Source organism: Doryrhamphus excisus, linkage group LG22 (assembly GCF_037039965.1).
Source record: "Doryrhamphus excisus strain RoL-2023G ecotype Guam linkage group LG22, RoL_Dexc_Guam_v1.1, whole genome shotgun sequence".
NCBI classification, from domain to species: Eukaryota; Metazoa; Chordata; class Actinopteri; order Syngnathiformes; family Syngnathidae; genus Doryrhamphus; species Doryrhamphus excisus.
In genome coordinates this window covers 9,356,825-9,382,071 of record NC_136378.1, presented here as the reverse complement: position 1 = coordinate 9,382,071, position 25,247 = coordinate 9,356,825, and the positions used below count along the sequence as shown (strand labels likewise).

Here is a 25,247-nt window from a genome sequence, read left to right as displayed (position 1 = left end):
TTGCCCTAAACAAGCTGGTATAGGCTCCAGCATACCTGCGACCCTAGTGAGAATAAGCGGCATAAAAAATGGATTTATGGGATATTATTTTAGTTCGAACATACTATGCACTGAAGTAAAACATACACAACCAAAGGCTTCAAGTACAATATACAATACAATATACAATACAAACAAAATCTTTGTCTTTCCAACAGGCTATGAACGTGTACTCTGTAACTCTCAGCGGCCCAGCGCCGTGGGGCTTCAGGCTGCAGGGCGGCAAGGACTTCAGCATGCCCCTCACCGTGTCAAGGGTAAGACTTTTTGGTTCAATAGTCACAAGGACACGCCGTCATTTGTTTCTTACCTTCCCTTTAGGGATTGGCTGTGCAAATACCCTATAAAATACCCCGTTGCTATTGAGTAAAGCGCCGACCACTTTCCAGGCCTTATAAGTGCACCGCTGCATCGCTCCCAATTACTTTATGGTTGCCAGGAAGTCACATGGTTATAAGGGAAAAGAAAAACACGCATGATGCACTGTTATTAGTCGTGCTATTTTCTAAGTAGGATGCCATTGAGGTGTGACATCGTCGGTCTTGTCGGTACATGTCTCCTATCTGCTCTGCTCACTGGTTGGCATCCCGAACAGAAACACAATGTTCCCTTTGGACGCATGACAAGATAGTTTCTTCTCTCCAGCGCACACCAAATAGATGTAAAATGGCGCATTTGATGATTTCTCTTCACCTAAATGAGGATTTTTGTAGTGTAGACAAGCGAAGCACACTGTTGTGTAAATGTTAGTGGTTCTACCTTCAGGCCTGGAGATGTTCCAAAGACTGAGTGGTCAGTGGGTATTATCTCTTTCCCCGTGCCCTCTGGCTCAGAAGTTATAAAGTTGTGACATGGTTTCCTCTCATCGCCTCTTTGGCACTTCTTGCTCCTTCTCTTTCTCATTGCGAAGTAGACGGTGAATCACAGTCACCGATGACGGTCACAAGTCATCTTCCGGCACTGCTGGGTGGTCTCTTTGCTGGCTGCTTGCCGATGAGATCTCAAGCCAGACAGTGAGTTAAAAGAGATAACATGTTTTGAAGAACATGCGGAGTGATGGAACCAAAGCCTGTGCAAAATGCTGAAAATGATAAGAAGTGACAGCTCCTGACAGATCAATGGTTGAAGTGTTTTTTGTTGTTGCAGCAAAGGTGAAATAGCAATTAGTTGCTGTTTGTGATGACTCTAGTATTATTTTGCTCAATTATACATTATTGCATCACTTCATAATTAGGTTTCTTTGTGTATGTCACGCTGATGGCCTGGTAATGACTGGTAAAGATAAGGACATGTTGCTTCATGTATATTTCAGAGCTGCAGCAGTAAACCTGTAGGTTTTCATGCTGTGTGCACCCTCTTTCTTCTGCCCCCCCCCTCTCCCGACTTGTTTGTGAGCCTGGGAAGCTTTGCTTTCTCAGCATTCCTGGGATTTTTCTTGTATCCACCTTGTGGCTGCCAAAATGCAATCCTCTTGCCTCTTTTCGCCTCATTTCTGTGTGTAATGTCTGTCTTCCACACTCCGTTTCCTCACCCATGTGATGACTCCCCCTCACCCACGATCATACTTTGTCGCTGAGATCAGAGCTAGCAAGAATTTTACAATGTTAACTGTTTGCAAGTTCATAATTCTCTAAATTCTAATTACAGAATATTCAAACATTTACACAAAATAGGAGTTATGGCATAGAAAAACGGTTTATTAGAGCCATCCGGGCATGAAATAACACCCCTATAGTCACCTTTACATTTGTATTACTGAATATAGTACTCAAAGTACGAGTTATGGCATAGAAAACCTGTTTATTAGAGCCATCCGGGCATGAAATAACACCCCTATAGTCACTTTTACATTTGTATTACCAAATATAGTAGATATAATCAGAGAAAATAAATGTGTTCTATGTGAGTTTTAGCTTGTCCTGGTCCTTGTTATAATTATGATTTGGATTATTATTATGTTATTATTATTTTGTCTGTTATGAGATCATTTAAACCTGTTGTTCCAGCAATCATGACTGGTGCTTGTCTCATTGAACAATTACTGATATCTTAGTGACCAATGTTGAATACTACATTCACAGTTTGGATTGTCTTTTTAATGGCTTATGTTTGTATTTTGTATTATTTTTTAATTTTAGCCAAACATAGCCAATATACTTGTTTTACCAGACCATGAACAAAATTCTGGTATCCACAACTAACATTTTGTATTCACAATGCATTAATTTCTAGTCTTCTTACATTATTAACTGAAAACCTGAATGAAAAGCGGGGTTTGGCCGCCTCTGCTGGGCCCCTCCAGCCGCATCCGCTTGCCTTCTGAACTGGAAAATACATTTTTATTTGATTATTGCCTTTTAACACATTCAAAACATAAGCCATGCTCACCCAGTTTGTTGTTTTCTAACTTAAAAAAGGCTTATAGTAGATTGTAGATTAATTTTGTATTACTCAATATGACAAGAATATGGTACACGTAGGTCTCTTTTGTCAGGAAAAAAAACGTGACTTTTATTTTGCGCTTATTTATGGAAGAATCCTTGTATTTTAACAGCTTGGGACCCATCTGACCTCTTACTGTAGACTGTAATACACATCAGTGTGCTTTTCATGAAAAGAAAACAAAGGACGGGGGAAAAGAAAACCAAAAAAAACAATAAAACCGTTCATTCCGTTCTTTAAAATGTCTTCAATAAATGAAATAGTCTTGACACCAACTTGAACTCTCTGCTTTTTGTCCTCATTATTTGATTTTAAATGCCATTTCTGAAATTTTCGACTGTTTTGATGCTGACTTTTACTTTCGGGAATGCGTCGTCATCATTTCAACCACAAATGTTTTTCTTCTCAAAGTGTCCAAACCCAGTGTGAGGTCACCACGATGTTACCTCTCTACTCATCCATTTTTATATTTCTTAGGCCGTTTAGGGTCACATGGCAGGCGGATGGAGCCTGTCTCAGCTGACTTATTGCAAGAGGCGGGGTACGCCCTGCAGCCCTCGACTTATTAACACCAGCCTACTGCTGACTGTGATGTCATTTTAGTGCTATTTTCTCATATTTAGCAACATTTTTAACAAGCAGTGGACAAATTAAGATATTAAAATACATTACTATATCTCAGGCTGCACGGCGGTCGAGTGGTTAACACGCAGACCTCACAGCTGGGAGATCAGGGTTCAATTCCACCCTCTGCAATCTCTGTGCGGAAACCCGTGGGTTTTCTTTGGGTACTCCGGTTTCCTTCCACATTCCAAAAACATGCTAGGTTAATTAGCGACTCCAAATTGTCCATAGGTATAAATGTGAGTGTGAATGGTTGTTTGTCTATATGTGCCCTGTGATTGGCAGCCTCTCGCCCAAAGACAGCTGGGATAGGCTCCAGGGATACCGTTTGTTTTGGATTGGCCTATGGCATATTTTTAAAATACAATTAAATAAGAAAATGCAAAAAAAAAAAAAAACATGAAAATGCAAAAACTCAGTAATTTTTTTTACTGGGTGGCCAAGTGGTTAGCATGTTAGCCACACAGTCAGGAGATCGGGGAGACCAATTCTCTGCGTGGAGTTTGCATGTTCTCCTCATGCATGCGTGGGTTTCCTCCCACATTCCAAAAACATGCTAGGTTAATTAGCGACTCCAAATTGTCCATAGGTATGAATGTGAGTGTGAATGGTTGTTTGTCTATATGTGCCCTGTGATTGGCTGGCCACCAGTCCAGGGTGTACCCCTGCCTCTTGCCTGGGATAGGCTCCAGCATACCCCTGCAACCCTAATGATTATAAGCGGCATTGAAAATGAATGAATATTAAAGAAAATATTATTTTCAAAAGCCGTCAAATGACAAAAAAAACAATAAAGTCCTAAAATGTGTAATTAAGGAGAAAAAGTTTAGATTTTTTCACCTGTATATCACAAATCTGAGATGCAGGCTCTTTTTTTCTTCAACTTCTTAGCATCCCGACATGGATTTACGCAATATTTTTGTTGTAAAGCAAGATATTAAATTGCTCTTTCGGTCAAAGTTGAGTCCCGGTTGGGGGTAACTGGGACTTTCTTGCAATCTGCCCTAGATCTCCAGCCAAAGTGACTCCATAAACGCTTTGATAAAATGATACGCGTCCTCCTGCGCAACATCTGCTTTTTATCATGGAGCACATGTCCCGTCATCTGACATCAAATGTTGGGAGGAAATTACAGATGATGTCATGTCAATAAGCGAGTAAGGAGAAAGGGCAGAACGTCTCACTACCACAGCTGGATGTGTCTACGTTCTTTCTGTTCGCCAAAGTCATTGTCTGACTCCTCTGCCATCTGTTTTTGGATCACTACACTCAAACACTTTCTTGTGCACTTCTGGAGAAGCGGCCTTGTTAGAGGCCTGGATGAATATTTCAGTACCTACTGGGGGTGGGCGGGTATGTCTCCTGCGGCGAGTTAGATGTGTTGTTTACAGTGCAACCGTATTTTAAGGTGCGTTAACGCAAAGGTGTTCAGCCGCGCAAGGTGGCCACGTAGTTGCAGGTTTGGTTTCCCATTTCTCAGAGGGGTATTTATGGGTTTGCATCAGCTGCCTCCCCCTGTGAGTGATGTAAGGACAGACTGTCTCTCCCCCCCCCCACAAATAGCCGTGGAAATAATAAAAGTGAGACGGTGCACAGTTACACGGCCAGTCTGCGTATATCTACAGACGAAAGTGTAGAACTCACAAACTTAACCCAAAACAACTCAAGTTTGCAGCATCGTTCATAGATGTTCTTGACTGCAATAATAAAGACGCCATTTTACGGTTGTGGCATCAGTTTGCACCCACATGAAAGTGGCCATGTGTATCATGCACACATTATTATTATTATTATTATTATTTTAGGTCCTTGCTCGTAGGGATCCACTGAAGTCCAAGTTGCGCTCTAGAACATGTTGACAAACTGCCGGAGGGGAGATAGGGTTTCCCTCCGCACCCCCCTGTACTAGTCAAAGCTCTGAGCACAGCAACTTTAGGTTCTGCCTTCTCAAGTGAGGGAGCAGCTGCATTCTGAACCTGAGCCACGAGCACAAGTGTTTGTGTCCATCACTGACTTTAACCCATTCGTGCAAACAAACGTCTCAGGCTTTACAACAGGGGTCTCAAAGTCAATTTACTTGGGGGGCCACTGGAGCTCGGGTCTGGGTGAGACTGGGCCGCATCAGGTTTTCCAAAAAAAACCCCCCCAAAAAAACAACACATTTATTAAAAACATATTAAAAAAAATAATAAAAAAATAAATAATAAAAAACGCATTTATTAATAACAATTTTTTTTTAAAAACTTCGCTTTGGTTCCAATTTTCTACAAGAAAAGCTCTGATAAAACATTCCATGGTTCTCAAATATCTTACTTTTTATTTTTATTCAAGAATAAAAAAAAAACAATCAATCAGTAATAAATAAATAAATATAATAATAATAATAAAACTGCAAATAATAAAAACTTAAGAAACCACTTATAATTGGTGGGTGGACAAATTATTTTTTTCAGATTAAAATGAACAAAGCATTATTAGAGCCCTGTAGACATGACAAAACACGACTATAGTCACATTTATACTCTTTTTATTTACAACATATTGCGCAACTGCAGGGTCTTGAGACACATGCTAACTCGCAAACTAGAGAGCTAGCGACCTAAACGGTAGCCTTCAAGTTATTTCCTTTAAACTTAAAATAGCCAACAACTTACCACTTCCACACAGATAGCGAGGATAACTATTAACAATTATTTAACCTTTAACATGAACATTAATGAAACGTAATAATTTTTTCTGGGTACATGATACCATACAGCATCCATATCAAAAACTTACCACTTCCACACGGATAGGGAGGATAACTATTAACAGTTATTTAACCTTTAACATGAACATTAATGAAACGTAATAATTTTTTCTGGGTACATGATACCATACAGCATCCATATCAAACTTGCGCGGGCCGCACTAACATTAAACTTTCATATCAAGGCAGGGGCCTCAAAGTAGTGTCCTGCGGGCCACATTTGGCCCGCGGACCGCGTGTTTGAGACCCGTGCTTTACAACATCACTAGTCTCCTCTTCGACACCCTCTCCCCATTACCAAACACCAGATGTAAGATTGTTGTATTAATTCCTGTATCTCTAAGTAACATTAAAAGTATTTGTATTGGATTTCATTACATCGTGCAGGTGCATTTAAGTCTCAGACACTCTTTGGAATGTATGCGCCGTTAAGCCAAAACCATGTCTGGCTTTTCATGGGGTTCAGTCAAGACTAAGCCTAGATCTTGCCAGGGCTCAAGGCAAATTTTGTAGGGTGTCGTTAATGATTTAATTTCGGCAGAATTGTCTTTTACAAGGCGGTGCGGTTGTAAAGTCTTGTCAGCAGGGAACCTCGGCGGTTTGTTGGGCCGTACCTCTTTTTTTTTTAGAATACATCCCATGTGTCAGTGTCATTATTTTCTGCTCGGGAAAACTCATAAAAGTTATTTCTTCAAGTTGACAAGCTGTTCTCTTTCTTCGCTCTTGCTCGCTGCTTCCAGAGTGAGCCAATCAAAGGCAATTAAAGTGATGTTTTAACTTGACTGTAAAAGAATTGCCTCAGAGGAACTCGTTTTGTGCTATTTTTAGCACAAACATGCTTTGATTCGAGGCAGGCTCCCTTTGTGGGGGCATACAGTGAGCTGTCATCGCTTTTTAGATATTAGCTCCCTGCTCCCCGGCGCAAGTGTTTATGTTTAATGTGTGGAATCAAAGCAGCGAGCATGATAGCTAAGCTGGACATGGTTGGGGAAATATCGATTGAACTGCCGAGTCCTCTTGAGATTGTGACGAGCCAACATTTGCAGGGATCCATGACACCAGCGAGTAATCCTAACAAGGTTTTGACTGCAATCCCGGCACCGGCTCTTATCTAATGCCACTTTGTACTTCACTTATCAGAGCGTTTGACACACGGATTGTTTTTCATTAAGCTGGTTGATAGCAGCCTTACTGAACTTGATGCTGCTTCTCGCCGTACATTATGGACTTGTGTCTTGATGTCACCATTTTGTCGGTGAAAACCGGTTATAGTCTGTTTAGATAAAACGGGATGGCTCTTCCAGTAAATTACGGCAGCGTGTGTGTGACATGTGGTGCCTGTCTGAGGCATTCAAGGTCCGCTTTCATCATCTGGAGTTACATCTGCAATGAGTCATGTGATGACATCATGATGGCCTTTCCCCCCCCACACCACAGCGCTGAGTGGAATATCTCTCACTCAGACACACACACACACTCTGACACACACCCCCTTAGTTGATTATTAGGTGTTGTTAGCGAACATTAACTCGGATTTGACTTTTGTATTCATAACTTTTTTGTTGTTGTTGTTGTTGTTGTTGCTCCCGTGATGTAAGATAATGTGATGTACATGAATGTAATTTAGGGATTTTCAGATGTTGTTTTGAAAATGAGAATATGCAAACAATGGACATGCACAGATATAAAAAAAATTACTGTATACAAAACAACGCTCACTAAAGAAAAATAAACTGGAGCCGCAAAACATAATTTCAAAACATCTTATAAATCTATGTAGATAAAAATATTGTATTGTAAGGTTGAATCTTATTAAATTTTAACAAGTTTTAACAGCAGAATCCAATAAATAGAAGTGCAGTGTTTATGTGTGATGGATGCCAACTTATTTTGACTGACTGATTTGGAGGAAATTTTGGGGTATCAAAGTACTTCAGGGGAGAAAAAGTAGAGTTGATCGTGTACAGGGTCTCACAGAAAGTCAGTTTTTTTAAAAACAAATTACAAAGGTGCGTATATTTCCCATTCGGGTGTTAAAAAAATACTTTGCATTGCGATGAGAGCCACAACAATGAGGCTGAAGAGCCACATACAACTCTGGAGCCGTGGGTTGCTGACCCCTGGTATAAGCTGTATATTTTACTTGTATTATCACATATTTATATTTATGATTTATGTAATTTTTGGATTGAAAAAAATGTGTGCGGCCATTAGGGTGCATCATATTTGAATGGGAAATTTTAATTTCATATTATCAATTCGGCTGGCATTTCATTTTTTTCTAATGAACATAAAAATGTCTTTTGCAAAGTTTTGAGGAAATCCATTGAGATTTAGGGGTGCCACCTCACACATAAACTTTTGTAAAATTGTCAGAAAATGTACAATTTCTAGTCTAATTGCCAAAAAGTTGACCTGGAAATGTTGAGTACAATGAACTTCTATACAACATAATTTTTTTAAATAGGGTTATTAAAGTAAATATATTTGTTTTCTCTTTTGGGCAGATTGGGTATTTCTCAGAATTCAACTTTCAAGATTCTCCATCCTATTAATTCAAAAATATTGAAAGAGAGGTAATATGTAATAAGCTGGTCATTTAAAATCTCCTCCCACTTTGTGTGGAAGTGGTACGTTTTTGGCTTCTTACTTCTTCTACATCCTTCTACATCCTTATTCCTCACACTGTCGGAAAACTTTCTTAGGTTTAGAACAAGTAAATTGAAGAGGCTAACGAGTTAGCACGTTGGCTCGCTATGCTAACAGCGGCCATCTCTTATGTTAAACATCTCCTCCCACTTTGTGTGGAAGTGGTACGTTTTTGGCTTCTTACTTCTTCTACATCCTTCTACATCCTTATTCCTCACACTGTCGGAAAACTTTCTTAGGTTTAGAACAAGTAAATTGAAGAGGCTAACGAGTTAGCACGTTGGCTCGCTATGCTAACAGCGGCCATCTCTTATGTTAAACATCTCCTCCCACTTTGTGTGGAAGTGGTACGTTTTTGGCTTCTTACTTCTTCTACATCCTTCTACATCCTTATTCCCCACACTGTCGGAAAACTTTCTTAGGTTTAGAACAAGTAAATTGAAGAGGCTAACGAGTTAGCACGTTGGCTCGCTATGCTAACAGCGGCCATCTCTTATGTCCCGGCAGTGATCCCTGTGTAGTAGCCGGTGCAAGGTGGCGTAAACACAGAATTATAGGAGTATAAAAGTGACTATAGGGGTGTTATTTCATGTCTACGGGGCTCTAATAATGTTAAAATCATATTTAGAAAGTCATAAACAGGTTTGTAGTTTCTAACTACAAAGAGTTCACCATCTAACTGTGTGCATGTTGGCCATCATTATATTTTTATTATGTTAAAAATCCTTGAAAAGAATCACTTACAAGATGAAAGCAAAGTATATATTTTTAATATATGTGAAAACTTGTATTTTGTGTCTTCTCCCTTCCAGTTGACCCCAGGCGGCAAGGCAGCACAGGCAGGTGTCGGGGTGGGCGACTGGGTGGTGTCCATTGATGACCTCAACTCAGAGGACATGACTCACGTGGAGGCGCAAAACAAGATCAGAGCGGCGTCGGACTCCCTCGCACTCACTCTTAACAGGCAAGTGGTTTACTTTTGTGTGTTTTCTCTGCGTGGAGCATAAATCAGCACAGAACAATGACTACTTTCATTATCTAATAGATAAGCTATGCCCTTGAATATGCTGCACCCACCAGTCACAGCATTAGGTATAATCTAAAGCGCTATATCAAAAATGATGCTTTTACAGTTTATCTCCATTAAAGAGCTTTTTCTTTTATATTATGTTTATCATTGTGGTTATAGTTTGCAAGTCATGTTTTTTTCTGCCAGTGTACTTTGTGTTATTTTGATGAAAAGTGATCGACCTTCATAGAAGCGGCACTCAGAAATCCTGCCAGAAATTCCTGAATGATAAAGTGTCTCTTTAGAGTACAAAGCTAAAAATGATTCATGGGACACTTAATTAAAAAGTAGAAAAAAAAAACCCCCACATATCGCCCACCAAAAAGCAATATGCAGAAAATGAGAAGGTATTGGCTTGTCAAGTCCTAAACAAGAGACTCATTTAGAAATTGTGATTCTGAAATAAGTTGCGGAATTGTGCTCACAGCTGTTGCTCGGCTACTTTCCCCCCATCCAGATCTCTTTGTGTTTGCGTGCCAACAACACACTAGGCTGATACGCTCCGACAAATCTCTCACTTTGTTGTGCTTCGATTTTCTACACGGCTGAACCAGAATCTACCATTCATTGCAAAACTTTCCATCGCAGTTTGTTTACAGCGTTTTCTTCTATTTTGTTTGCACATTTTCTTGTAGATTCTTTTATTTTCATGGGATATTTTAGAATTTAGGGCGGCACGGTGGTCGAGTGGTTTAGCGCGCAGGCCTCACGGCTCGGAGACCAGGGTTCAATTCCACCCTCGGTCATTTCTGTGTGGAGTTTGCATGTTCTCCCCGTGCATGCGTGGGTTTTCTCCGGGTACTCCGGTTTCCTCCCACATTCCAAAAACATGCTAGGTTACTTAGCGACTCCAAATTATGAATGTGAGTGTGAATGGTTGTTTGTCTATATGTGCCCTGTGATTGGCTGGCGACCAGTCCAGGGTGTACCCCGCCTCTCGCCCGGAAAAGCGGTAGAAAATGAATGAATATAATTAATATTAATATTATAGTTATATAGGACAGGGATGTTCAAATTGTGGTTTGGGTGGCATTTGCGGCAACATTAAAGTCAAAATATTATAACAAAAAACTAATTTAAAGTCATAATGTTACCAGAATAATATTGCAATATTTCCAAAAACATGCTAGGTTAATTGGCCAATCCAAATTGTCCATAGGTATGAATGTGAGTGTCTCACATGTCTCGCCCGAAGACAGCTGGGATAGGCTCCAGCACCCCCGCGACCCTTGTGAGGAAAAAAAGCGGTAGAAAATTAATGAATTAATTTCCAAAAACTTGCATGTTATGTTAAAAGTATGAATGTGAGTGTGAATGGTTGTTTGTCTATATGTGCCCTGTGATTGGCTGGCGACCAGTCCAGGGTGTACCCCGCCTCTCGCCCGAAGACAGCTGGGATAGGCTCCAGCTCCCCCGCAAACCCTCGTGAGGAAAAGCAGTAGAAAATGAATGAATGAATGAATTTTAGAATTTACACGGCGACCAAGTGGTTAGCGTGCAGGCCTCACAGCTAGGAGACCTGAGTTCAATTCCACCATTTCTGTGTGGAGTTTACATGTTCTCCCCGTGTGTAGGTTTTCTCCGGGTACTCCGGTTTCCTCCCACATTCCAAAATCTGCTAAAAAAAAATAGGTGACTCCAAATTGTCCATAGGTATGAATGTGAGTCTATATGTGCCGTGTGATTGGCTGGGGACCCCCGTAGACAGCTGGGATAGGCTCCAGCACCCTTGTGAGGATAAGCGGTATAAAATGACTGTATGAATTTTAGCATCCAGGCTATTATGTATACTTCTCAGCTATGATTCAGCATTTGCTTGCTAGTTTAAAGCAAGCCCAAGAGAGAATGAATAGTTGCAGAGCTTTGCAGCTTATTGCTGTAAAGTGTGATTTATGCACAATCATTTTGCCTCATCATCATTCCGACATTACAATATATTATACTCTCATCTAACACAGCGGCTGTTGTAATTTTCTTGTATATCTTCGATATAAGTGTGGGGTTTTATGTATCGCCATATATATAAGATGCCTTTGGAATAGAACATACACAAAACTCAGCATATTAGTTTTTTTAATGAGCATATTCCGATTTTTCATCAGGGTTATTGGTAACACCCCCAGCCAATCACAGGGCACATATAGACAAACAACCATTCACACTCACATTCATACCTATGGACAATTTGGAGTCGCTAATTAACCTAGCATGTTTTTTTTTGGAATGTGGGAGGAAACCGGAGTACCCGGAGAAACATGCAAACTCCACACAGAGATGGCCGAGGGTGGAATTGAACCGTGGTCTCCTAGCTGTGAGGTCTGCGCGCTAACCACTAGACCGCCGTGCCGCCCCTTCGAGAAAGTTAAGAGTACCATTTTTTAAAAATAATATTAATAATAATAAGTATAAAAGCGTGCATGCGTGGGTTTTCTCCGGGTATTCCGGTTTCCTCCCACATTCCAAAAACATGCTAGGTTAATTAGCGACTCCAAATTGTCCATAGGTATAAATGTGAGTGTGAGTGGTTGTTTGTCTATATGTGCCCTGTGATTGGCTGGCCACCAGTCCAGGGTGTACCTCGCCTCTTGCCCGAAGACAGCTGGGATAGGCTCCAGCACCCCCGTGACCTTCGTGAGGATAAGCGATAGAAAATGAATGAGTTCTCCTCTTATTTTGTGTGGAAGTGGTAACTTTTTGGCTACTTATTTTGTCTTTCCCCACCCTCGGCCATCTCTGTGTGGAGTTTGCATGTTCTCCCCGTGCATGCGTGGGTTTTCTCCGGGTACTCCGGTTTCCTCCCACATTCCAAAAACATGCTAGGTTAATTAGCGACTCCAAATTGTCCATAGGTATGAATGTGAGTGTGAATGGTTGTTTGTCTATATGTGCCCTGTGATTGATTGGCTGGCGACCAGTCCAGGGTGTACCCCGCCTCTCGCTTGAAGACAGCTGGGATAGGCTCCAGCACCCCCTACGACCCTTGTGAGGAAAAAGCGGTAGAAAATGAATGAATGAAAGTATAAAAGCACAACACATTTGGCGAGTTGAGTCCAATTAGAGTCGAAGGAAGTCATATTTTGTATAAAAACATGGTCGACCCAGTTGTATATGAGTCAAGGGGAATTTTGTTGAAAACGTGTCTGGATGCGGTCCAAATCCACAGCACAAGGCACCGACACCGAGTCTTTCTAGTTAAAGTGCTTTAGATTCTGTTTTTTCATGAATGCATCAACATCTCTAGTCATTATGGTGCCTTTTATGACACACTTTGTTTATTTAAAAGGCGTGTATGTTCCTCTCCGGCAGATGTAGGCGGGAAAAAAAAAGTGCACTGATGATCTTTTCCTGTGTGTTAAAGTTTAAAAAAAAAAAGTTCAGACTTGCTTAGATTTATCCAGGAAGTCAAAGATCCAATATCATGTTAAATCAACATCCAGAACTCTGTTACTGTAATTAAATGTTTTCGCCCCACACCTGCATTCAGAAACGCACCCCAGATTTAAATTACTACAGAAATTTATTTATGTGTACTGCAAACCGAACTTTAAACTGAGACCAGGAAAATACAACAAAATGGAGAGCAGTGTTCAAGAGTTAAAATGTATGCTGAGTACGACAAATTCAGACATGTTGGAAGGTCTGACCTGATACTGAAAGTCCTCTCTGGTTGTCGTGTGGCCCCACGGGGGACCCGACCCACTATTTGGCCCACTGTTGTAGAAGAAGACAGATTGTTGTTTGTGTTGGTTAATTGGCAACAATCAACTACTTTCTGTTGTGCTTGAGGGAGGGCAGCTGCACACTGATGAGTATCTATCAAAAATAGCAAAATAAATGTTTTATATCTTGTACAATTGTGGAAAAAATTTTTTTTAGTTTGTAACCAAGGCTTGTCTCATTTAATGAATTAATCCATGAAATGAGGTCACCTATCGAATCTCATGGGTCAAACTTCATCCAAACAAACTCATTCCCCCCAAAAAAAACACAAATCATCTCCGCATATTTTTCCACATTTGAGTACAATAAAAACCTTCAAGGCGGCAATGACACATTTTTTCCACGATTAAAAGCGTAGCTCATCAAATTACGGGTTAGGAGTAAAGACAGCTGGCCAACTCCAGCGCTTGTGAACGTCACACGGATTTGTCGACATGTCGGTATGCTGTGTCTGCCGCTCGCCGTATCTGTCGTCATTCTGTCTTTAGCGCCTCTTTATCAGGGCTCGGACAGGCTGACGCAGGCAGCTATTCACCTCTCATTGTTGCAGGAAACAGACATTATAGTTTACGCCCTCAAACAATGTAGGTGACAAGTTCATTCTCCATTTGTGTCAGTTACATACATTGGCAAGGAGGAATCTGTGGATTACATTATGGAATGAATGTAGCGCTATATTATATCCTATTTTTTCTATTTTCCAGGACAGCGGTCACAAGAGACTCCAAAGAAATTACATATTTTATGTTAAATTTAGGCTTTGGGTTTTATTATATAATATTCAAATTAAGTAGCATTTGTACTTTTTCACAAATCCATTCCAAAAACAAAAAAAAAATTCAATGAAACTAAATATGTTATCTTTTTTGTGGTTCTTTACTCTTCTATTTATTTTACTCATTTTACTAAAACAGCTTTATGATTAAAATATAGCACTATATTATATCCTATTTTCTATTTTCCAGGACAGCGGTCACAAATAAATGACATATTTTATGTTAGATTTAGGCTTTGGGTTGTATTATATAATATAGCCTGGGGTTAGGGATTCAAATTAAGTAGCATTTGTACTTTTTCACAAATCCGTTCCAAAAACAAAAAAAAAATCAATGAAACTAAATATATGTTATCTTTTTTGTTATTTATTTATTTATTTTTATTATTTTTTTTAATATTTTTTTATTTATTATTTTTGTTATGTTATTATTTATTTTACTCATTTTACTAAAACAGCTTTATGATTAAAACACATCTCGCACATGTCTATCCAGTTGTTTATTCTTGAGAAAAAAAATGTGCAAAACTTGATGATTTGGATGGATATTTAACTTTCCAAAAACAAAAAAAAATTCAATGAAACTAAATATGTTATATTTTTCGTTATTTATTATTTATTTTATTATTTTTTTAAATATTTATTATTTTTGTTATGTTATTATTTATTTTAGAGAAATTATTTACTTGAGAAAAAAATATGCAAAACTTTGATGATTTAGATGGATATTTTACTTTATTTTTTATCTTTATTTTTAACATAATTTATTGTCTTACTACTGTGTATATATACTGCCAATTTTTCTTTCATTATTTTTTTCAACACCTTTTCCTTCGTCTTTTTTCTTTCGCTGCTACAGATTCTCATTGTTTTTCTCTCCATTTAGCAAATGATGACATTGAACACGGTGAACAAAATTTAAATGGCAAAATGTAAGCGATATAAAAAGGCAATATTTAAATCACGTTGGAATATAAAATACAAATATGGTGTGAATGAACCTGCTGCTGAGTTACATTTTCAGGCATGTTTTTTTTTTTGTAGTTTATCATTATATATCAGTGTAATTAAAATATACATCAATTGCTGTTGCTTTCTGATTATTAGTTTCATTCAATGAACCTAATTTATGTTCTCCTGGTTTCCCTACAGAGCTGTCAAAGCTGATGGAGAGCAGAAGGTAAGCTTAGATCTGTCTCATCTGTCCATTAGCACGGTTTGTTACTGCTGCCCTGCCTTTGAACGTGACTGAGACTTTAGTAATTGTTGCTCACATTTGTCCTTAACTATGCGTGGTGTCACTTTGAGTTTAAAGTAATGATTTTAGCCTGAGTCACCTGTCAAGCTTTGGCGAGGTCCAGAGGCTGCGTATTAGCAAAGCATCAGCGTGTCAGTGAATTACTTGGCTGGATGGAGTGGTGTGAATGAGGCATTGGAATTTCCTGTTTTTTTTTTTTTTTTTTTTTTTATGTCTCGCATATATCCCCCGATACTAGACTGACTGAAAGTGATTGCGACGCATTTAGTTTCACCGTAGCGTCTCTCAAGCGGCACTTGGCCTGCTGATTACAGTTTGACAAGCACAGTGGTGTCATGAACCACCTTGTGCTGCACTCTGTTATTAGAACAGCAGCTGGGACGTGATACTTCCACAAAGTCAAAGCTGCACTTTAGTGGCTGTCCTTTTCAGTCCCGCGCCGATACGCTTAGTGCAAAATGTGTATTATGTGTTGAGCACTTCCATCTTTTAAAGAGGATATTGTGGCAACACAAATAAAAAGCACACTTCATTCTGTGTGCAGAAAAAAAAGCCTGCAAAAGTATAGTAGTTTGTTAATCCAAGGGTGTCCAAAGTGTGGCCCACGGCACATTCTATTTCACCTATTTGAAACTATACAGGGCTCTACATTAAAAACAAAAATTACTTGCCCATTGGGAATCCTTAAGGTGAGAATTACTTGCACGAATATGCTGATAATTCATCAGTATTATTGTATTTGGAGGAATGTCTCAAACGTATTTTAACATGGCATGCCATACTACCTTACATATCATAGTCGTAGTAAGCAGTGATATTTATAAGTTGTGCACCACAATGAAACATTATTAAATAGACACATTTGTGTACTAGTAAAGTGTTTTTAATCCAAAAAAAAAAATGCTCAATGGTCAAACAATAATTTGTGAAGCAAAAGGTGAGAAAAATACACAGAGAAATGGAACCGCTTGTGCAAAATCAGCACTTGGTATTGGATCTAATCGGTGGCGTTTCATTGTGACCACTTCAAATTGTCACAGCAATTTGATTCACTCACCTGTGCTATAATTTGATTGGCTGCCGCTAATAAAATACAGTAAAGTCTCGTTATATCGACATTCTCGGGAGTCGGAAAAAATATCGATATAACCGGACTATCCATATATCCGATCCTGCGCCGAACTGCATTAAAAGTGGGCAATAATGCACTTGACATTGTTCTATACACACGAGAGAAACCACGAACGCCAGCATGTACATATGAAAAACAGTGATTATTGCAAGCGATAAAAAGATATCTGAATACAACACAATTAAATACATGTATTTGTACGCTTGTGTCTTTGGTGGAATAAGTGTGTATGCTATGTCAGTTGGTTCTTCATCATCATCATCCTTGTCATCCTCGTCATGAAAACACTAAGTCTATTCACTGAATCTTCCCTCTAAATTATACAAATATTTACTCCTTTACTTCAAAAGATTGTTTAATACTTACCTCATATTAATTACCTTTAATCCTCTAATTACCGTCCGTCGGTGGAAAAGCCGAAACGGTGTTAGCCGAAACTCAAACAATACTCCATTTACAGATTTCGTTAATGGTGGTATTGAAATCCTTAAGCAAATATTGATTCAGCTTTAAGATGCTTTTGTATCGATATAAGCAGACCAAATTGGCTGGCGGGAGATGAAAAGGGCATCGTAGTAACCGGATTATCATAATAACCGGGTATCGTACTAACCGGAACTAATTATATCATAAAAGACTAGAAATTTGCCGGGAAATGAAACTAGTATCGTAATAAGCAGTACTATCGATATAACCGATATCGATATAACAAGACTTTACTGTACTCGTTTAGGAGGCACAGTTTCATCACTTTTTGGTGTTTTTCCTTCAGAAGTTGTTGAAGAATTACACGATATTGGCAGGGACGCCATGATAGATGTTTTCCTAGTCAAATGATCGCTATTTATAAGATCTTAGCATATTTAAATAGGTTGTTTTTCAAAGTGGCCCTTGCATGATTGTGGCAAAATTGTGGTGGCAAAAGTTTGGACACCCCTGAGTTAACCCATTAATCAGACTCTAAATAAACACGATCATCAGAATAAATAATTATGTCTGGAAAAAATGTCTAACTGCATGTTGTGTGCTGTGCTGCATTGTCTCCCCCCTCTCTCACCACCACACAGGACTCACACGTGGCTTTTGTGCAGCCAAAGTACTCCTTTGCCCCCAGCGCCGCCATTAACAAGATGGCAAGGCCTTTCTCGACAGGGGGCGCTAGTGCCGGCTCAGGACCCGTCGTTAAACCTGTTGCCTACTCACCTAAACTTAACATGCTGCGCTCCCAGAGCGGCGCCGGTGTGCAGCAACCACAGAATGGGTAGGTGGAGCAACAGATAAACATGTGGTCTTGTTAAATTGATGACTGTTAATACCGCCATTTCCATCAAATGTTTTTTTCCTAATGGTTCCAAAGTCCAAAACACAAGGAAACTTTTTAATTCATTTCCGTAATGCCTTTCACTGCCTCAATTGTTGAGTTTATTTCCAGGAATTGGTAAAAGAAATGTAGCATGAATAAGTTTTATGGGCCTTAAGGAAAGTGTGTTTTTATGTGTCCCCTCTTTGCATAGATACTAACTCAAGCGTGGAAATCTGAAGCGAATACTAGAGGAAGAATGTTTTAATTAGGTAGCGTACATTGGGTCGCTCTTGCGCCGCATACGAACAATGTGTAAATCATGCAGAAAGCATTGCACTATCTCCATGGATACGCCAATTTAGTTGCTGTAATTTGGGGGCATGGTAGTTGTACGACGTCACGTGGCGTGTTGCCATTTTCGCCAGCCGGGCTCCAACGTCCTGCTGGGTCCTGCTGGACTCTAGAAGGCTTTGAATTTTTGGTGCTAGATTATTTAAGCAGCGTCTGGCATGGATATTTGAGAATTTGTGTGGCAGAAATGCATTCACAGGCTTTAGAGCAGGGGTGGGCAAACTGCGGGGCACATTAGGCTGGTGTCTTAATTAATATTTTTTTAATGGGGACCTATTATAGTGATTTTTGTGTCTCTGTATTGAGTCCTGAACTCATATAGAGAAGCTATACACAATAATCCACACAGAAAGCTTTCTAGATCTTCCAGACTCTACACCTCTTCCTGCAGTGTTTCGATGGGTTTCCTGACCTCCGCATAAATGGTCTGTGAAATTAATTCCACCACCGACCCTCCTCCAGGCATGCCTCCTACCAAGTCCATATTCTATGATTCACACTCCCAAGCACCCCCGAGAACTTTTGGACAGCTGCCGAACCTTTTTTTTTCCGATTACTTACACAAAATAAATACAGTAAGGACTTCTGGCTCTTCAACCCGACCATGTATCGTTGGAAAGGCATCAGACTTCAGCAACAGTTTCAGCAACAGCAATTTCTTTTCTTGCTGGCCATCAGAAACTCCAACCACTTCAGCCTGATGCTTGCCTAAGCTAAACAAAGTTAACTATGCCTCACACCGCAAAAAAAAAAAATAAATTCCGGTAGCAATTATTCACCTGGACATGCCCAAATAAGGAAGTCTGGGTAGCAGTGATGTCAGTAGAACTGTGTTTTAAAAAAAAAATGTCCGTAAAACAGCGTGCAAAGCCATCAAAAAGTGCTTTCAGGGCTCTCTTCCAAATACGCTAACCCCATTGTCTGAAACATTGGCATCGTTTAAAACACGAGAATAGATCATTGTAACATTAGCGTAACAGTAACAGGTCCCCTTTAAACCTTTAACACGGAAAATGTAGCCGTCTACGTGACTTGCGGAGCTATTGAGCCAGAGCCTGTGTAGTCAGATCCAATGTGTCGCGTATACATGTCGACACACACAATGCACCATGTGGACATGCAACCACATACAATATCTATGCGCAATACCCATGCCAAAAAAAAAATGTAGCCATGTCGCAAGGCATGCTGGGTAGCTTGTGGTAGTCTTTCCCCCAACATTTTGTTGTTTTCTTCTTTGTTTGTTGATTTAGGCGATGCATTAAGTTTACGATGGTTGATGTGTTATATATATATATATATATATATATATATATATATATATATATTATTGTTATTATTATTATATAATAATATAATAATAATAATATAATAATAATAATATAATAATAAATATAAAAAATATAAAAAAATAAATAAATAATAAATAATATAAATAAATAAATATAAATAAATATTATAATAATAATAAATATAATAATATAATAATATTATTATTATATATATTATAATATTATATATATTATATTATTATATTTATTATTATTATAATATTTATTTATATTTATTTATTTATTTATTATTAATTATTATATTATATATATATAAAATATTATTATATTATTATATTTATTATTATTATATTTATTTATATTTATTTATATTTATTATTTATATTTATTATTATATTATTATTATTATATAATAATAATAACAATAATATATATATATATATATATATAACACAACAACCATCGTAAACTTAATGCATCGCCTATATATATATATATATATATATATATATATATATATATATAAGGACATATATATGGAAGGATATATATATATATATATATATATATATATATATATATATATATATATATATATGGCCAAATTTTGTAGCCCAATGTTATTGAAACACATTTCCTGTGTGCAGAAAGAGTCAGTGAGGACAGCATCAGAGCACAAGGATCATTAGAGCGACTGCAGCACTGCAGACCGCAGTCCACTGGGCTGACGCCAAAACTATTTACATAACTCTCGAAAAAGCGTTTGCTGAGAGGATTGGAATGATGAAGGTTTTGTGCCAAATCATTATGGATCAGTGTGACAATAGGCAGGGCTGACAGGCGCACAATGGCGTCTTTCTCTCCCAGTGGCCTGTTGACAATAAAAGCATGCCTCTTGCTTAACTCGTTGCATGTTCGCTGCAGCCTGACGTTGATGATGATGATGCTTGTGATGGCGTAAAAAGTGTCACATGTTCTCTTCTGTAATTCTCTTCTTCTTTTCGACACAACTGAACTCTGACCATCTTTTTGCCTGTTGTCTTCCCCCCTTTCTGGTGTTGTCATTGTGCAGATGGAGATTCTTGACAAGTTAGTACATTTCCTTTTCTTTCTCAGCTTCTTGTATAAACAACATTAGGTTGGATTTCAACATAAGTGTCTTAAATTGCTGGTCTATAACACCAGGAAACCAGTTCATATGGGCTAGCTAACAACGCCGTTATTGGGACGCAATGCATGCTCACAGCCTGCAACTTTGGGACAGGGTTTTTATGGGGGGGGGCTTCATGGTGGGCAGGGGTGGACCCCCATCACAGCACTGTTATAGTCTTATTTACTACATCCATAGTATTTCTACTACCTTCATGGTCTTGTTTACTACATCCATAGTATTTCTACTACCATCATGGTCTTGTTTACTACATCCATAGTATTTCTACTACCTTTATGGTCTTATTTACTACATCCATCGTATTTCTATGATCTTCATGGTCTTATTTACTACAGCCATAGTATTTCTACTTCATAGTAAACAAAACTATGAAGGTAGTAGAAATCCATAGTATTTCTACTACCTTCATAGTCTTGTTTACTACATCCATAGTATTGCTACTACCTTCATGGTCTTATTTACTACATCCATAGTATTTCTACTTCATAGTAAACAAGACTATGAAGGTAGTAGAAATCCATAGTATTTCTACTACCTTCATATTCTTGTTTACTACATCCATAGTATTTCTACGACCTTCATGGTCTTATTTACTACATCCATAGTATTTCTACGACCTTCATGGTCTTATTTACTACATCCATAGTATTTCCACTACCTTCATGGTCTTATTTAATACATCCATAGTATTTCTACTACCTCTGTGGTCTTATTTACTACATCCATAGTATTTCTACGACCTTCATGGTCTTACTACAGCTATAGTATTTCTACTTCATAGTAAACAAGACTATGAAGGTAGTAGAAATCCATAGTATTTCCACTACCTTCATAGTCTTGTTTACTACATCCATAGTATTTCTACTACTGTCATAGTCTTATTTACTACATCCATAGTATTGCTACGACCTTCATGGTCTTATTTACTACATCCATAGTATTTCTACTTCATAGTAAACAAGACTATGAAGGTAGTAGAAATCCATAGTATTTCTACTACCTTCATATTCTTGTTTACTACATCCATAGTATTTCTACGACCTTCATGGTCTTATTTACTACATCCATAGTATTTCTACGACCTTCATGGTCTTATTTACTACATCCATAGTATTTCTACGACCTTCATGGTCTTATTTACTACATCCATAGTATTTCCACTACCTTCATTGTCTTATTTAATACATCCATAGTATTTCTACTACCTCCGTGGTCTTATTTACTACATCCATAGTATTTCTACGACCTTCATGGTCTTACTATAGCTATAGTATTTCTACTTCATAGTAAACAAGACTATGAAGGTAGTAGAAATCCATAGTATTTCCACTACCTTCATAGTCTTGTTTACTACATCCATAGTATTGCTACTACCTTCACGGTCTTATTTACTACATCCATAGTATTTCTACGACCTTAATGGTCTTATTTACTACATCCATAGTATTTCTACTACCTCCATGGTCTTATTTACTACAGCCATAGTATTTCTACACCCTTCATGGTCTTGTTTAATACATCCATCGTATTTCTACCTTCATGGTCTTGTTTACTACATCCATAGTATTTATACTACCCTCATGGTCTTATTTACTACATCCATAGTATTTATACTACCTTCATGGTCTTATTTACTACATCCATAGTATTTATACTACCTTCATGGTCTTATTTACTACATCCATAGTATTTATACTACCTTCATGGTCTTATTTACTACATCCATAGTATTTCTACTACCTTTGTGGTTTTGTTTACTACATTCATAGTATTTCTATGACCTTCATGGTCTTATTTACTACATCCATAGTATTTATACTACCTTCATGGTCTTATTTACTACATCCATAGAGATGTTTATTCATGCTTGATTACAATATCAAAAAGTAACACTTCAACCAATCTATTCTTTAGTTGTCTTTTTCCCCTCTCCTATCACTTGTCATATTTTTGGTTTGTTCCGTAGGGGTGAACCTACCTTCTATGATGATTTGTACAAAGTGTCCAAGTAAGGGGCCTGTGCATGCAAGTGTAGCCATCTATGTAGTATTTGTAGTTTGATCCTTTCTTGTGCCTTCTGGTGCATGCATGCTAACCTCAACTGTGTTTTTAACTAAATATATGTTTATCCTGGCCGAGTAAAGGAGATCCGAGTTCAATTCCACCATGGGCCATCTCTGTGTGGAGTTTGCATGTTCTCCCTGTGCATGCGTGGGTTTTCTACGGGTACTCCGGTTTCCTCCCACATTCCAAAAACATGCTAGGTTAATTAGCGACTCCAAATTGTCCATAGGTATGAATGTGAGTGTGAATGGTTGTTTGTCTATATGTGCCCTGTGATTGGCTGGCGACCAGTCCAGGGTGTACCCCAGGGTGTAAGCAGTAGAAAATGAATTAATTAATATTTTTGTCCTCATTCTTTTGAAATTAGCATTAACCTTACAGTACTAATTTAAAACTACCTTTTTATTGTGGTTGTGGTATGAAGTAGTGCAACAATTGCGCAACACCACATGTGTCAAACTCAAGACCCGGGGGGCGAAATGTGACCTGCCACATCATTTTATGTGGGCCGCAAAAGCCACAGAATAATGTGTGTCAATAATGTACTTCACATTTTTTTTTTGCACTGATTGCAGTTCTTTGAGATTTTCCAAGCATTTTTTTATTATAAAAAATAAATATTTGAACATCTGCCTGTCACCTTGACATTCTCACTTCTCATTTCAAAGCAAAGTTATGCAGCAATTAGTTAGCACAAATAGAATATTCAATACATGGGCAATTGTGTATCATGATGGTATATTCATATTTCTATTCAAATTCATGTATATTGACAGTTACAAGTGGCGCTCCGAGGGCAGCCGTAACTGCGATGTGGCCCTCAATGAAAACGAGTTTGACGCCCCTGCACTACACCATAAAGCAACCACAATAAAATGACAGTCAAAAAAAAATGTGATACTTGACTTGGATGCTATTTGAGTGTGCCGGTGTACCTAATGATTTGGCCAGTGAGTCTCTGAGCATTAGCCTGCGGATTTCAGGACATTAGTGGTTTTCGAGATGATCTGGTCTTATGTTAACCACGCTACACCGTGTGCTACTGGTGCCCGTGTGTATGTGTAGGCACGGCCTGAGGGTGGAGAACATGCCCTGTTTTATCCCCAACGATCGCAGCAAGAAGAGGTTGATTCAGGACACAGAGGACTGGCAACCTCGCACCGGAACCACCCAGTCCCGCTCCTTCCGCATCCTGGCCCAGCTCACAGGCACCGACTTCAGTAAGTCCGGGACCACGGGCCTGGCATGTTCACGTTGTAGAATGATGACCTAATGATGAGTCCCTTCTAGTGTTAGCGTGTCCTTCAACATCATTTTATCTGTTCATGACGGTGGTGGTTAGTGCGCAGACCTCACAGCTAGGAGACCAGGGTTCAATTCCACCCTCGGCCATTTTCCAGCAGGAAGATGCTTTGACAAGATGTTATACATTTTGTAAGAACATCTACTATACACATCATGAGTGTAATTGTTTCATAACATGTGAAACAGTATTGATAATGTGTTATCCGGTAATCCCTCGCTTATCGCTGCTAATTGTGATGTGATAAATGAATTTCCGTGGTATATGAATCCATGTTCCTAAACTGAATATTTTTGTACTTGGAGCATTGAAAACATGTTTAAAACCTTATAATACTTTAATATATTAGAGCCCTGTACTGCACGGGGGACGTGTGGTTAGTATGCCGGCCACACAGTCAGGAGATCTGGGGCCGAATCTCCGCTTGGGTGTCTCTGCATGGAGTTTGCATGTTCTCCCCGTGCATGCGTGGGTTTTCTCCGGGTACTCCGGTTTCCTCCCACATTCCAAAAACATGCTAGGTTAATTAGCCACTCCAAATTGTCCATAGGTATGAATGTGAGTGTGAATGGTTGTTTGTCTATATGTGCCCTGTGATTGGCTGGCGACCAGTCCAGGGTGTACCCCGCCTCTTGCCCGAAGACAGCTGGGATAGGCTCCAGCATCCCCGCGACCCTCGTGAGGATAAGCGGTAGAAAATGAATGAATGAATGAATGAATAATATGCAAAGGTCTTTGTTGGCAGCTAACTAAATATCCATATATGAATTTTCATCACGGCGGCACGGCGGTCGAGTGGTTAGCACGCAGACCTCACAGGATAGGCTCCAGCACCCCTCTGCGGACCTTGTGTAAATAAGCGGTAGAAAATGAATGAATGATTACTAAAATAGTTGTCGATTAATTGGGTAGTTGATTAATCTTTGATTAATCGTTGCAGCTGGAGTCGTAATACCGTTACTTTCAACACTGGTTTTCTGTTTGTGGTAAATAGTTAATAGTTTTTTTTTTGTTACATTTGTTCACTTCCTGCTTTCCATAATACAGATTAAGTTTTTTTTTTTTTTTTAAATAATGCACTTTGTACCGAAATACGAGGTGATATGAGCATCCAATGACATAATGGGTTCCATAGTAAGTGTCAATATAGTGAGCACATCATGACTGGTTCATCTAAGTAGTGTGTATGTGTGTGTCTCCTGGATCTTCCAGTGCAGGACCCAGATGATGAAAGCATGAAGAGGGCCAGGTAAAGTCTGTAGTGTGGTTCATAGTGGTGGAGCATAATGTCTTGTTTTGGTTTATT

The 25,247-nt window shown here is 38.8% G+C and overlaps 1 protein-coding gene across 3 annotated transcripts in view; it reads left to right on the top strand.

The window, feature by feature from the left end:
* The window catches only part of pdlim7 (PDZ and LIM domain 7), a 41,353-nt gene that overhangs the window by 5,571 nt on the left and 10,535 nt on the right, over positions 1-25,247 (top strand). For 2 of the 3 annotated variants that reach the window (XM_058063409.2, XM_058063410.2), the window contains exons 2-5: positions 198-296; positions 9,316-9,467; positions 15,220-15,247; positions 17,525-17,718. In XM_058063409.2, the coding sequence (XP_057919392.2) occupies positions 201-296; positions 9,316-9,467; positions 15,220-15,247; positions 17,525-17,718 (470 nt within the window). In that variant the 5' untranslated portion in view covers positions 198-200. Of the gene's footprint in view, positions 1-197; positions 297-6,468; positions 6,934-9,315; positions 9,468-15,219; positions 15,248-17,524; positions 17,719-25,247 lie in introns of those variants that run through there. The other variant, XM_058063411.2, reaches the window with a different exon arrangement.